Raw genomic sequence first — 14648 nt, 5'->3', positions numbered from 1 at the left:
CTAAAACACTACTAAAATAGCTCTGAAAAACACTCTGGAGCTCACTATACTGGCCAGTACCAGTAACTAGTAACTGCAGCCACTCTTCACCAATGACAGCAGCTATTCCCTATCCAACAGGGGGAACCTGCTTTGCAGGCAAGGACTCCCAGCAGTCCAGATCCATGCTCTGCCCTTAAATCACGATTGAGCTGCACCTACAGAACAGACATCTAGCTAAAAAATGCAGATCCTTACTTCTTCCAATTAATAAAATGGACATTTAAATATGATTTGACAACTACTGAAAGCTGCACATGGTTTTTGTTTGGTTTTTTTTAAGTTGCTGATGTTTGCTGCGGATTTTCCTGACAGCTTGAATCTTATTTCAGTATTTGCCTAACTGAAGGAGATAAAAAAATAACATTTGGATACAATTTGATTGTTTTCAAGCGAAGTAAGAAGTCTTGCAAACTCTACCTACACCTTTGCCTTCAGCAACAGAGTACACTATCACACATCACAAAGTACTTCTTAAAAGATTATGGGGAACAAGAACTATGTAAGAATTAACTTCTAGGGCTTAAAAATACTGATAGCAGCTTCTTTTGATGGGGTTTTAGAGGTCTCAGTATTTAGCATGCAAATTAATTTCACAGTATTATTTAGAACACAAGTAAAAGGTACAATCAATCTCAGACAATTTGATTCCAACCTAAGTCTGATCTTGGAATGGGATTTATAATTTCCCAAGTATTTACAGACCTGAGAAGAAACTTTCTTTAGAGTCCTTCAGCATGTCATCTGTATGATTTCAGAAGGTAACAACAGAATACATGCTGACTTTCTGTGCATTTCTGTAACACACAACTAACTTGTTACTGTTTAGTCAACTATCGACTTCATAATTGTTCTTTTTACATCAATTACCTCTTCACCATATGATGCTTGTAAGGTAAGGAATTTATTTTACACACTTAAAAACTTTTTGGGTATCAGCAGGTGCATTCACACCCTGGAATTATGGTTGCTGAACAAGTTGTGCTTGTACTCTTGTTTTTTTTAAAAAACTTGTATTATAAATTTAGAAGTTTTCAAAAGGCAGGGATTCAGAGAACAGAGCAAGGCAATTCAACACCCTAAACCTTTTCAAGAAAGCACCAGTGTATTTAACTGCTTTCAACTGCTCCAAATCACAATTCTACAACAAGTATTTTTTTTAAATGCAAAATCCATTGCACAGTTTAAGTAACAAAAAGAATTTAAATATGCTGGACATACTAAGTCTCTATTTTTATCTGGTGCTGCATGAATGTTTCCACAATTTTGATTACAGCAGTTGCAAAGGGTATTAACTACATTCATAAACAAAAGAAAAATTCCAAATTGCTGCAACTGCAAATATCAAGCTTTTTCAAATTATTTCCTAAAACACTATAGACCTTCATGAGTCCAGGAAAATCAGCAGCCTTTACCCAAATGTAGAGAACTGAGAAAATACTTACTTCTTGCTGCGTTCTTCATGGCCATTGGCACTGCTCAATTTGTTCTCATCCTAAGCAGGGTTGATAGAAGAACATCGTGAGGACGAAGCGGAAATATTTCAAGTGGTCAAAGGGTAATGGGAATAGGAATAAGAAAATAAAAAAACAAAAATTTTAATACTAAATTACTTGTTTACAGTTTAATGTGGAAAGATTTAGAAAATTTAGGTAGGCATGTTTAACCACTTTGCTGCTTAAATTTAAGTCATACAATTACAAAATACAAGACTTACATCATTTAAAAGTGTGCATTAAATTGTAGATACTTCCTTACACGGTTTAGAGAGCAAGTTATCCTGTAGAATTCAGCACTCAAGTGGCTAAATGTTATTTCTATAAAATTTAAGAGGAAGTCTGAGGTGTTTGCGAGCCCCTCTGATTAGTACCAAGGCTATATCTCTGCCTAAGCCCCATGGCTACACTAGCAGCCAGCCACTATGGATTTCCTGTGACCGATGCCATTCCCGAGATCTTCACTCATTTTCGTTGAAGGGTTGTAAGAGCTTGATGTCACCTCTGTCACACATCTCGCCCTGAAGCAAACAGGGATTCACACTGCTTTAGTAACGTCGACTCCCAAGAAAGCCATCAATAATCCACCAGTCCAGCCTAAACATTCCCTATTTCCATACCTGTTTACATGGAAAATATCCATGTTAAGCCAGGACACAAGAATTTTAACACAACAGTTCACAAATTTCTCTTCAAGATGTAAATATAACTGCTAAATATTACATAAACTAAATATACCACTTAAAACTTACAAATGCTCATCCAAAATTCATGACACGGTTGTAATAAACACTGCAGAACAGACTAACAGTAACTGCTATATAACTTATATACTAGCTTTACAGTGTAATCACATTGGTTACATCAAAAGTACAATTCCTAGGCAACTTAAACTTAATACATTTCTTTCAAAAATCGGTGCTAAATCATGCAGTCTGTTAACACTTCACCACCACCTGGTGGAAAACAAAAAAAGACAGTATTCATTTGCTGCTGGTTTAAGTGAAAGACATCACTAAGCTAACTGATAAAAAATTCACAGAAAAATTGACATTTCCTAATTAAACAACTAGGACAGAAGAATACAAGAGCTTATATTAGAATGACACCGCAGACTGTGATACTGTCTTTTACTTGCTAAGAACATTCTATTCAGGGATCCAAGAATTTCTGTAAAATTGTTCACTCAGCAATTGATTTTCATCTGCCTTGTAACCATCAGCAGCCTTCTGCATTAAAAGCAAGTCCCACTCTTCTCACACTGAGCAGATTGTTCAAATATTTACTTGCCATGGGACTGGTGAAAAGGTTATTCTTGGAACCCTGCTGTTTTCCCAAATCACTGCATTCACCTTGTTGCTATATCAAACTAGACTTCACCAAAATCGTGAAGGAAAAGTTTTAGGATTTTGGTTTCTGGGGTTTGTTTTGGTTTTGTTCTGGTTTTGTTTAGTTGGTTTTGGGGTGTACTTCTTTTGTTTTGTTTTGATTGTGTTTGGTGGATTTTTTTTAACCTAGGGGACCACGGTACAGCGATACGTCACTCAATTACTACCTTATGATTGACAGTTCACACTGGAATCAAAGGTGAATTCATGGGAGTAGAGGTGAGATATCGTTAGGCAAGTCTACAAAGAGAGATAGATGGGCATTTATTCATCACGCTGAAGTGAAACTACTGCACAATATAATTACATTAACAGTATATATTAACTTGAAAGTTACATCTAATGTATGTCCAATAAGATAAATCATGAGGGCTCCAGGGATGTTAGTTTACAGTTCAGCAGCAGTTTCATGAATAATGCTAAATTAAGGTTAACAGGACCTCACTGGCATATTTTTTCTCACCTTCTTGTAAGGAGCTTCAAGCATTGCTTCAATATCAATATCATCGGCCATTTTTCAGGACACCTGAAAGAAGAAGCAAATTCCACCTGAGTTGGAAAACACACTTGCACTTCATATTCCAAAAGCTTTTATTTAAGCAGTCATCGCTGCATTGGCTCAAATTCACATAACAGTGCTTTGGGAGATATTTTCTACAAGAACTGGAATGAAGTTTTGCCCAGTGAGACGATAACGAATGTGTGAAAAATAACTACAGCAGCAAATAACAAAGTGTGATTGAACACCGTTAGCCAGAGGAAACCCCAAAGGTATTCCACCAATTTCCTTCAAAACAAAGAGCACGGCACATTTATGACACAGAAACACAGCTCTGGTGGCCATCTTGAGAAGTGCTAGAGCTTCACCAAAGGACAATGAACAATCAGGCAAACCAGCTCACAGCTCCTACCCAGCCTTTGCCACCATAATTTACCAATCTCAGCATGTGGACATCATGGTGCTTTAAGAAATGCAGCCTCCTGCATAACAGGGGTCACAGGAAAACAGTTATGATTCCAGCACTAAGAGCTACTAAAGCATACATAAAGTCCATGCAGTCAGGAACTTCAGGTCTCAAAGAGACCCACCACATCAGATAACATTTGACACCACTAACATTTTGGGTTTAGCTGCTCCTCTTATTTTCCAATTTCAACCCCTTAAGATAATTTTATGTTCACTATACTCTGAATCACTTTGACACTTGAATTCCTTTCCTTATGTAGCTTTGCTATTAAGCACCTCTCAAGACTATTGCAATAAAACTTAAGATACTCAACTTCCTCAAATCTCTTAGTGGAAGTTTCTCTTCTTTTTCTTTCTTAAGCTCAAGAACGGCCACTCCTCTAAATCCAAGTTTGACAGCCCGACACTTGAAGACTTGTATGTGCACAGTAAAACACATTTTTAATTGTACAGATTAGTTCTTGCACCTTGTCTACAGGCACTGTTGCAGAACTGTGCTGTCCAAAGCCTTGGGCAGAATAATGAAAATGCTCCAACACATCAAGATCCTTTACACTGGTCACTTATAATGTCGTAATTGAGACAGCTTTACCAGAGCTGCAGCACATCTGACCCCGGCTCAGGGATACATTCTGAAATAAAAGACCATCCTCACACAGAATTACAACACCGGAAGATCACACTCAATTACTTAACTGAGGCACACTAACCTCATTTTCAAATTATTACCTGTTGGCCTATAGTGCTATTGCTTACAGATATGACTGTCCTTCATGTAAGTGTAATGGCTCAATTTTACTTTCTACAACAGTATTTATATTGAGCTTTTCAAGCCATCTACATACAGGCATGTGATTTAATTCACAGCTGTTCCACCAGTATGTAGTATAAATAGTACATCAGTATAATTAAGGGCCATGAAAAAGGCAAATTCAGAATTCTACAAAAAAAATTCCCACCGGTGACGACTCCCACCAAAAATTACATTTTCAGATGTGTAATTTAGCCAACATATCCAGCTACACTTGGGGAGGAATTCTTCACCCTGAAGAGGGGTGGCCATAATAGGGGCCATTAAATCCTGAATGGCATGGAAAAGAGCAGAGGGCAAGACTACTACTGCATTCACCCAAATGAGTGAATTCAAAATAATGGTCATTATTCACAAAGCATTTATCCACTGAATTAACTGTTGAAGGGCACTGTGGATCCTAACAAAGAAAAAGAAGCACATGCAATGTTTAAAAGAAAACAAAGCAAGCAAAAAAAAAAAAAAAAGTTTAAAGGAAATGGTTTTTATTAAAAAAAGGCATGCCTCGTGACCCTGAACCACAGCTAACTGACAACTAAGTGCACACAGAGAGAACTGTCAACGTGTGACTGCCTTGTTCATTCTTTTTTTAACATTTACTGCCGGCCACCATCACTGACAATCTCCTGAGCTGTATGGACCTTTGGCCTCACCTCAGCAATCTGTACCCTTTGTACTCTTTACAAAACACTTCCACTGGGACAATACCACGTTATCAAGAGTACCTTCTCTCTACGTGTAACATAGTCCTGTTATCAGCCCTGCAATGCATACGTGTAATGCATGTAATCCTACATATAAAGTTGAAACTATTTTTTAAAAAATACAAATGAAAGCTCATATTAATTTCAAATTACTACAAAGTCCTGATAGATTTTCAAGTATCTTTCATTAAACACCGATGTTCCTTTCTCAAAAAAGCTACGCATGACAAACTTGTTTGTAGAGGAGAAAAAAATAACAAAACAACCCAAACAAGCAAACAAAAAACACCAACAAGAAAGTATCCCAAACCACCTAAACAAAACAAAACAAACAAACAAAAAAAAGGAATTAACTACACTTGGAACTTTGTGGATCTACAGAAAACGTAAAGGGACAGAATATTTACTGCAACTGAGCTAGTCACTATTCTGAAAGAAAACTATCTTTGGGTTCATATAAAAGGAATTTTAAAGCGTCTCGTTCTCAAAATTATTTGATTTAGAAATCCGATGAATGACAATTCGACACGTTTTGCATGTAGCGTCCTGGAAAAGCATCAGGAAGCTTTATGGCGGACTCCAACGCCTAAGAAGGGGAGATCGCCTCTCAGCAGGACCCGTACGTCTGCGGGCAGGTCCCCAGCCAGAATTTCCTCACGCTCGTGACACGGCGGAGCGGAGCGAATTCGGTTTCCCAAAAACAGTGATGGCCAGCGCTGCCCGCCCCGCCGTGTCTGCCCTCCCACCTCGCTCGTTCCAAAGGCCTCCACTCACCGCCCGCCCGCGGCAAGTCGGCGTGGCCCCACCTCCACCACTTTCCGCCCCGTCTTCCAGCGCGAACAACCTCGCAGCCGCTCCCGCCCGGTCCCTCCGCACAGCGCCATCGCGGGACGGGACGGGGGGGGGGTGTTGTTGGAGCAGCGGGGGGGAGCTGGGGCGGGGCACCGCCATGCCGGGGGCAGCCGGGCCTGCCCGCGACGTAGCCACGGAACAACCGAACCGCACAGGACCGGGCCGCGGGGTGGGATGGCCGGGCGCTCTGGCCCCGGTGAGGAGCGGGCAGGGCCGAGGTGGCCATGGCAGCGGGAGGGGCGCAGACGCCCAGGCCGCAGAGCCCCACGGACCAAGCTGCCGCTCGCCCGGCGGCGGGGCCCGGGGCCTACCCACAAGTTACCTGCGCCGCGGGCAGTGCGATCCTCGCTAGGGCCCCGAGGTCCAGCAGCGGCGGCTCCGGCGTCACGCGCTGGCGGTGGGGAATGGACCCGAGGGCTCAAGTATCTTCTCCAGGCGTCTGAATCTTAAATGGACGGCGGCGTTCAGGCAGCCTCGGGGAGCGGGTGGCAAGGGATGGCGCAGCCGTGAGTCAGTCCCGGTGCCCGTCTGGCCCCGTCTACGGCTCCGCGGCTGCTCCCGAAATGGCGCCCGGCCGCTGGCGGCTCCGCGCACGGCACGGGGGCGCCTAGCGCACTGCGCAGGGGCTCTCGCGAGACTCACGGGCAAACAGCCCTCTGCACGCCCGGGCTCGCCGCCTCTCGCGAGATATCGCGCCCGGAAGCAGTGGCTCAAATGGTCGCGAGATTAGACAGCTGGCCTTATCATGCGCCTTTGCGCTCTCGGGAGGGCGTGCACGCCCCCATGACGCCCGGCGGGAGGGGCCGAGAGGCGGGGGGACCAATCTGAGGCCTCTATGGTGGGGCTGTTGCTGCGTCCGGGGCCTAGGGACCAGTGCGACCGTCGCAGTAGTTCAGCGGCGCGAGTGCTTGCGGGTGTTTGAGGCTCCGGTGCGTTCAGAGCACCTGTTCCTTCCCTGGCTCTGGAAGAGCTGTGTCCCAGATCCTTCAGGACATTCTGAGCCTCATGCCGAGGCCTTGTCATAGGCTCTTGTTTTCCAGCAGACTGGATTAGGTTATGGAGTGGACAGGAGGATGAAGTTACTGTGATCCTTCACCAGAGATTGTGCTGACGTGATTATATAATTTGGTCTGTGGTCTACTCTTCGTCCATTTGGCTGAGGGCTTGATGTGGTTCAGTCAGATTAACAATGTCCAAAGGTGTTCAGCCTTACCCTTCTGCCATGCCAGGGGCAGCCCTACACCTCTGTTCATGGGCCAGCAGTGTCTTGCAGATTTTTTAGCCGCTTCAAGCCCAAGTAAAACAATCTGTCGATGACTTGCCGTTCTGGTGTGGCTTTTGGCGCAAGCTGCTGCAGATTGTTGGAGCCTTGAAGCTGAAAGTTTAATTCAGAAAAGAAGTAGTGTTTTGTGAAAAAAGCCCCTCTTGACTCATTAACAGTGCTTTGTTTCCTTCAGGGCTCACAAAATGGCTCCTTTGTATTTAAATTTCATAATATATAGTAAGTTTGGGGCAATTTTTCAAGGCAGGACAGATCACATTAAGTGGGTTTCCTGCTGGAATTTTTGGTTATTATTTTGTTGCTGTTCTACTAACCTGCAACAATGTAAAGAGAAATTCTAAACAAACTTTTGCCTCCTGAAATTATATTTTTCTGAAAATCCCAGGCTGCTGTCTCACTTAATGTAATTTCTAACAAAGTTCCTAAAATGTTAATAGCTGAAAATGATTCTGGGGCCCTGCCCAGAGTGTCCAAGTCTTTCTAAGATGAAGTGGTCAACTAGTAGAGTTTGGAACATTTAGGAAAAATTATCTGTTTAAAATTAAAAACAAAGCATGACTATAATAGGGTTTTTTCAAACCTAATAATTTCTGTACAATTGTTTATAAACAAAACTACTAGTCTTCTCACAGACAAAACAACTGTTACTGTATTTGTTCCCATGCACTGCTCTCGCTACTTGTCCCTTACGCCTCAGGTTCCAGTCAGCCACCAGGTCTGGTCTAACCCCCTCCAGGTTCCTTATTCCCTCACCTTGTGATTGTGACTGAAGTATGTGCATAGGCTTATGTTGGTGGACTTACTTAAAGCTTTTCTCTGTCATCATTTGCCTGTGGAACCAGGCTCTGGAAGAAGTACACAGACATAGGGGTTTTTTGTCTGCTTTACTAACATACCCCTTGCCCTTGGCTGGTGGCCAGGCAGTGTGGGAGAAAGAATGCACCCCCACACTTACAGTACTCACAGAGAGGGTGAAGGTGGATAATGAGGGGTCTGGAGTAGCAAATACCTGCACAAGCTGCGTGTCCCGCGCTGTTGCCAGACTCAGCGCATCACAGCAGTGCCGTGGACCGTTAGACGTTCAGCTCCGCAGGGCTGTTAGTGTGGTCACTATGCTCTTGGTTGGATTCACCTCTGGAGCTGAGGGGAAGCTCTCAATAACACGCTTCCGAAAAAAGTTTTCTTATTTGTGGGATGGCTTGATGTGGAGGAGAGACTGGCCCTGCAGTGCTGAAGCATAATGCCGCTTATCGTCGGTGTTCCTTCCTCTAAACTTGGCCCTGTATGCGCGCCAGGGTGCCAGGGTTGAGGGCGAGAGTTCGTTGGTATTTGTAGGGGTATGAGGGATGGCGCAAAATTAACACCCAAAAAGCAAGTAGGCGAACGAAATGGAAAAAGAGCGACACGCTTTCCCACACCGGGAGTCGAACCCGGGCCGCCTGGGTGAAAACCAGGAATCCTAACCGCTAGACCATGTGGGACCGTGCGTTAGGTTTTTCTGCCTGCCTCAGCTCCTTCCTGCACTGCTTCGCTCCCGCACTGTCTCCAAACGGCCCCGTTCTCTCTTTGCACTGCCTCCCACGCTGCGCGCTGTTCGCGGACCCCCGTTCACTGCTCGCTGACCTCAGCCCGCACCGTTGGTCAGGGGGTGGGGTGAGGCGTGCGAGGCCAGTCCTCACTTAATTAAAGATGAAGTTGGAGGTTGACAAAACTGGAGAAGTAGGAAATGACTAATGGGAAGATGAACAAATGAAGTTTGGCATAAAAAGGCACAGAAACTTGGGTAGCAGCCACCAATGTGCTCCAAAACAAATGTGAGCAACCACAAAAGCAGGCAGAGCAACTGCACTACCCGGTTTTGACTGAGAACAACCTTATCATACACTGGTACAAGGCAGGTAACAGGTGGCACACTGCAGAAGCTGGCCATGGATGTGCGGGAGGAACTAACTATTGAGCACGTGGAGGAGTAATGTTGGATGCTGAAGAAACTTCAGAATCAATGTGCTTGAACCATTTTAATCTTCCAAGATGTAACACTTTCCCTGTATGTGAAAAATTCACACCTAAACAGGCAAAGGAGAGACTTAGGACTATTGTAGTGAACAGAGTGTAAAACCTGTGGTGGTGACAGTGATGTATTTAGGAAGTGAGAGTGACTCCAAGGCAGAAAACATAATTATGAAAAGTCTCAGTTACCCCCACACCGAGTGAGCAAATGTCACATCAGCATATCATGGTTGCTACATTTAGATACCACAAAGGCTTGATTTTTGGAGCAGCTGGTTGGAGAACATAAAAGAAGCAATTGAGTTTAATGCTGAGTTGTGTGAGGGACTATTAGAACAATCATGCATAGCAGTGAGTGTAATGTATTCAATCTGGTGACATTGAAAGAATAACATCAACAAAGAAATTTCTCCCTCAAGAGGAATTAAAAATAAATAAACCAAAAGGATAACATGGTTGTAGGAAGCATGGAGTTTCTAAAATTACTCAGAACTGTTGTATCACCTGTAAGGGTTTTAGTATTTATTCTTTTTCTGTAGGAGGGAGAGATTAGGAGAAAAAACAAAGCAGGCTTAAGCTTAAAAATGAACAAAAATAGTTTTATTAACATACTCTAAAAGAATGAAAAACAAGTTGAGAAAAAGAATACCTAAATTAAAACAGAATGACACTTTAAAACACTCTTCTCTCCTCTTACAAACTATTAACTTTCTTATTAAACAACATAGAAAGATAAAACTTGAGATTTTTAGTCAATTTCACTATTTAGACATAACCACTCATTACTTTAGGAGAAGAGTCTTTCTAAGATCCTTTCATGAAGACGTTTGCCACAAGACAAAATAGTCCAGTGTTCTTAATGTCACACATCTGCTGCCGCCCGGAGTTTTCGCAGACTGTGATGTTCTGTCCACTGAGCTTCTCAGTGTATCTGGGGTACTATTTACGAATACTTCTTCTAGTCTAAAATCATCTTTGTCTCAAAGGTTGAGACCTCCTTTTAACCCAGGAGCAGGGGCTTCAAAGTTCTCAAATAAATCTCAATTACATAAGATCATTGATTTTGATTGGAATTAGCATTCTTCCCACCAACACTAAGATGCTACAAAGAACAGTCCGTTTCCCCATAGTTTACCTTAGAGAAGTCCAGTTAAAAATGTCCACTTCTTCAATCCTATTCCAATATTATTAGTTCTTTCACTTTTCATCTAACTGACTTCATTCGGTGTCTGTTCTATGTGCCCTCTGTTTTCTTTCTTCTTTCTCTCAAGGAAGAATTGTGCTTTAAAAGTTCCATGTTGCTAAGAAAGGGTTAAATTTGCCCAGGCCTGCAAGGGCCCCAGGCTGCATGAGGCTGAAGGAAATGCAAAGCTGTGCTGATGGAAGAAGCTGGTAGATGTCCTTTTTTCCACCCCTTGGTTTCATCCAGGGCGGCTCAGCTCAGAGTTGTTATGAAGCTGCCGGCTTTTTCTTTCTCTGCTGCTAGAGGTGATTAAGCTGGGCCATGGCTTGGCCCTTTCTGCCGCGGTCCGAGCACGTGGCCAGCATTGCCAAACTGCAGCTGATTTCTTCCCTGCCCGCAGCGGAGGAAAGGGGCTCAGCAGGCCCAGGCGCTCTCTGTGAGGGCAGCGGCCCTCAGAGGCCCAGCTGGGCCCGGCCCGGCCACCCAGAGAGGCAGCAGGGCCCAACCCGGGCCAGCCCGCCGCCCACGATGTTACCTCATGGCTGATTACAAAGTGAGAGAGAGCCTGATCTGCTGCAGATTAGTTTTAAATGTCCCCTCCGAAGTTGCATCGACATTTCCCATTGGTCAATCTAGCTGCCAATATCTTGGCTAGCTTTTTGATAGGTCCCTGTCCTCCCCCCCAAAACCACTCCACGGTCATAGCAGGGAAAAAAATTTAATATTTCTCTATAACCAGAAAACAAAATTGTGCCAACCCATGATAAACACCACGAAGAAAAAACTATGGCTACAAAACACCGTTAAAAAGGCTATGGAAATATGAAATTAAAGATAAAATACCCTTCAAAATGTGAATGTGGTGTAGACCACGTCCATAGAGAAAATCCTAAAAATATATTATCAAATTAATCTGACAGTAACTACACAAGGTAGATTTGAGCAGATTCTGTTTCCTTGCATGGATTCCAGCTGCAGCCCACTGACCTGCATGAGGTTGCTGAAGACATGGGCATGGACTGGCTGACAGCCAGAGGACCCAGCTCTTTTGGCACGCAATGATCTTAGTCCATCTCTGATACGAGGGGGCAATTTTCTCCCCAGGGACTTGACACCACTGGTGGAGAGAATTGAGCTTCTTCCATGTATCAAACTCCCTGTCCTCAGCTTCTCTTCTAGTTTTAGTACTGGATGAATCACTTTCTCCTTCCAGAAGGCCTGATGACATGTCAATATGAGCAGCAGTGCCAGTATCTATGCCCCTCTACTTTTGCTTGCTTAGGAATTGCATGTGAGGGAAGGGCGAATCTTTTCCTTTGTCAACCATCCCTGAAGATGGTGACCTGGAGGAGGCAGAACTTTGGCTTCATTTCAACTGGCCATGCTCATGCTGTTATCTCACCTGCCTGTGAAGCTATTCTCACGGCTCCAAGAGCACTAGCAAACCCTTAGGCCAGCCTCACTTAGGGCTTGGACCCCAGCCCTGCCCAGGAGCCCCAGTCCAGATTAGCCCTGGACCCTCAGTCCCCATGTGAGCTGTGTTGAGGTGTGCTTGTCTCCAGTGTGCTCATCAATGTTCCCATGTCCCTGGCCATGCTCAGCCCTGAGTCTCTCTGACCCTGACCTGCAGCCTGCCTGCCGGCTCTAACCTCAGCTCTGCCTTGTTACTGCAGACCTGATATGGACTGGGTCTGTCCCTGGTCACCATCACTGGCCTCATGCTGATCCCAACCTGCAGACTAACTTTCCAGGTTGACCTCAGACCTGCCTCATCCCTATGAACTGCTCAACAGTCTGGGCTGCTCATGAGACATGGCCTCCTGCAGATGTGCTATTCTGGGGGACTACCTGCAGGTTGCATGGGGTGGTCTCCTGAGACACTGCTCTGGTGTAATCCCAAGTGTTTTCTCTCTCCTGTAACAGCAGCTGTTCACAATGAGCAGCCTTAGAGGAAGATGAACAGAGATGCACAAGTTCAAGCTATGAGTGCACAGCACTCAAATTGCAACATAAGAACCTGCTTGTTGAGTATATCTGCTTAGTAGATCTCTGAGATGTTTAAAAAACTAGCAAAGAACAGCTTTCAAAGGAGTTTGCCTAAAGCTGAATTCCTGTATGCTGAGAGGTACGCAGCTTGCCTGACACAGTCAGTGCAGCACAGGGGGACATTGAGCATTGCAATGCTGGCAATAACAAGGTTTGGAAACTTCACTTCCCCCTGCAGTTATGTGGTAGAGCAAAGAATTTGCTGATGTTCCCACTGAGTTCAGCAGGAACATGGCTGGTCCTCAAACCCCTGACTGTATGAGAAAGGATACCAGACAAAGAGTTATAACCCACTTCTAGTGCTCATTATAGGATTTCTCTTTTCAGTATGTATTAGTAAGCAGCTGGTATATAGGCAGAGCTCAAGACAATAACTGAGAGCAAAAGAGATTGAATTTTAAAAAATGAAATCTGTTTTATTTTATTGAAAAGATACAGTAAAAAACAACAACATGCAAAAATTTCAGTTGAGGACACCTATAAACAACAAAATGGAAGGTTTGTTGGGTTTTTTTGTGTTAGTTAAGAAGAACAGGAATAATGGGATGAAGCTGAGAAAACTTAGGCAAAACACCCTGGTGGGATTTCAGATAGATGTCTGAATGGTCACCCCAGAGACAACAAAGCCAGAAAGAAATACACCCCGTGTCTCATTCTCATTCTCATCCCAGTGCTTTCCAGATCATCCATCAGGCCAATACAGGTCCCTAACTGTCAAAAGATCACTCACTTTTGTTCCATGCCAGTTTAATGAGCTGATCGGGTTCACCCAAGCTCAGACGAACACCAGAATCAGGACTCAGAGCAACAAGAGAAGCAGGACTTGTTGCATGGGGGGGCCTCAGCCATTTCACTCACTGCACCCTTCTTTCCCATCCAAGGGCGTGTTGATACTGTATCTAATGCCCTTGCTCTCTTGGCAGCTCTCCTCTCAAAGGACACAACTCTGCTGTGGGGAGGTGTTACCCCTGCTATATAATGCCATGGCTGTGTCAGCAGCCAGGGAGCCACAGTAGCAGGGAAGATGGCAAAAACTCCCCTGTATGTTTTTACTCACAATCTGTTTTGGAAAGCAGGGGGGGAAACAAAGAGCATTTGCTGCTCCACCTGTTTCCGAGCCCCATGCTGCACGGTTGGGTTACAGCCAGTTGCTGCATTGCCAAGCAGTAACATGACAGCACTGCTGCTTACTCTGCGAAAGAGCTAAAGATGGTAAGGCAGAAAAAACCACCACAACAACAACATGCTGATTGGTGCTCAAAAACATGTGTTTTTACAAATGGTCAGATATCTCCAACTATCTTTTTCCAAAGGACTGTCCTAGGTTATTCAATATCATCATCTTCACAAAACAGACAGGATTAATGAAGATCAGGGATATTTTTTCCTTTTCCTCATACTTCCTAAGACCATTTGGCATAGGGAACTCTCACAGCACAGAATCCAAAGAACTTCAGCCATCAACACCTGCACACCCAGGTCAGCCTGGTTCCATTCAATGAGGTCTTTGAGACACAGGATATAAGCTGTCTGTGCTGAAATACTGGGGAAATGTCTGCCCAGCTTGAACCTCTAGTTCCCGGATATGGAGTTACAGATGTGTTGGTTGGGAGGAACCTTTGGTGAGCATTAGCCCAAATTCTGGCTTGAAGTAAGACCATCACCAATACTAGATCAGGCTTTGCATAGCCAAACCCTGAAAGTCTCCAAGGACAGAGATCTCATCACCCATCTGAGTGAACTGTGATGGCCAATCAGCCCAGCACTTTATCTTTGTTGCAGCAAAGAGCTCCCCATGGTAAGCCCATATGTAAACAGTAGTTTGATCTATTTAACACAGAGCTTTCATAGAATATCTTCTGGTATTACA

General features: G+C 44.1%; 1 protein-coding gene and 1 non-coding gene across 2 annotated transcripts in view; both read right to left on the bottom strand.

The window, feature by feature from the left end:
* The window catches only part of RBM39 (RNA binding motif protein 39), a 30054-nt gene extending 23189 nt beyond the window's left edge, over positions 1–6865 (bottom strand). The window contains 3 exon segments of the mRNA XM_040080222.2: positions 1485–1534; positions 3387–3449; positions 6580–6865. Of these exon segments, the coding sequence (XP_039936156.1) occupies positions 1485–1534; positions 3387–3437 (101 nt within the window). The 5' untranslated portion in view covers positions 3438–3449; positions 6580–6865.
* A 2083-nt stretch (positions 6866–8948) lies between these two features.
* Positions 8949–9020, bottom strand: TRNAE-UUC (transfer RNA glutamic acid (anticodon UUC)). Its single transcript has one exon. It is a non-coding gene; the product is annotated as a tRNA-Glu (tRNA).
* Between the last annotated feature and the right edge of the window lie 5628 nt (positions 9021–14648).

This window comes from Hirundo rustica, chromosome 16, assembly GCF_015227805.2.
Source record: "Hirundo rustica isolate bHirRus1 chromosome 16, bHirRus1.pri.v3, whole genome shotgun sequence".
Classification (NCBI taxonomy): domain Eukaryota; kingdom Metazoa; phylum Chordata; class Aves; order Passeriformes; family Hirundinidae; genus Hirundo; species Hirundo rustica.
Note: the sequence above shows the minus strand (reverse complement) of the source record. Positions and strands in the feature narration are given on the sequence as shown.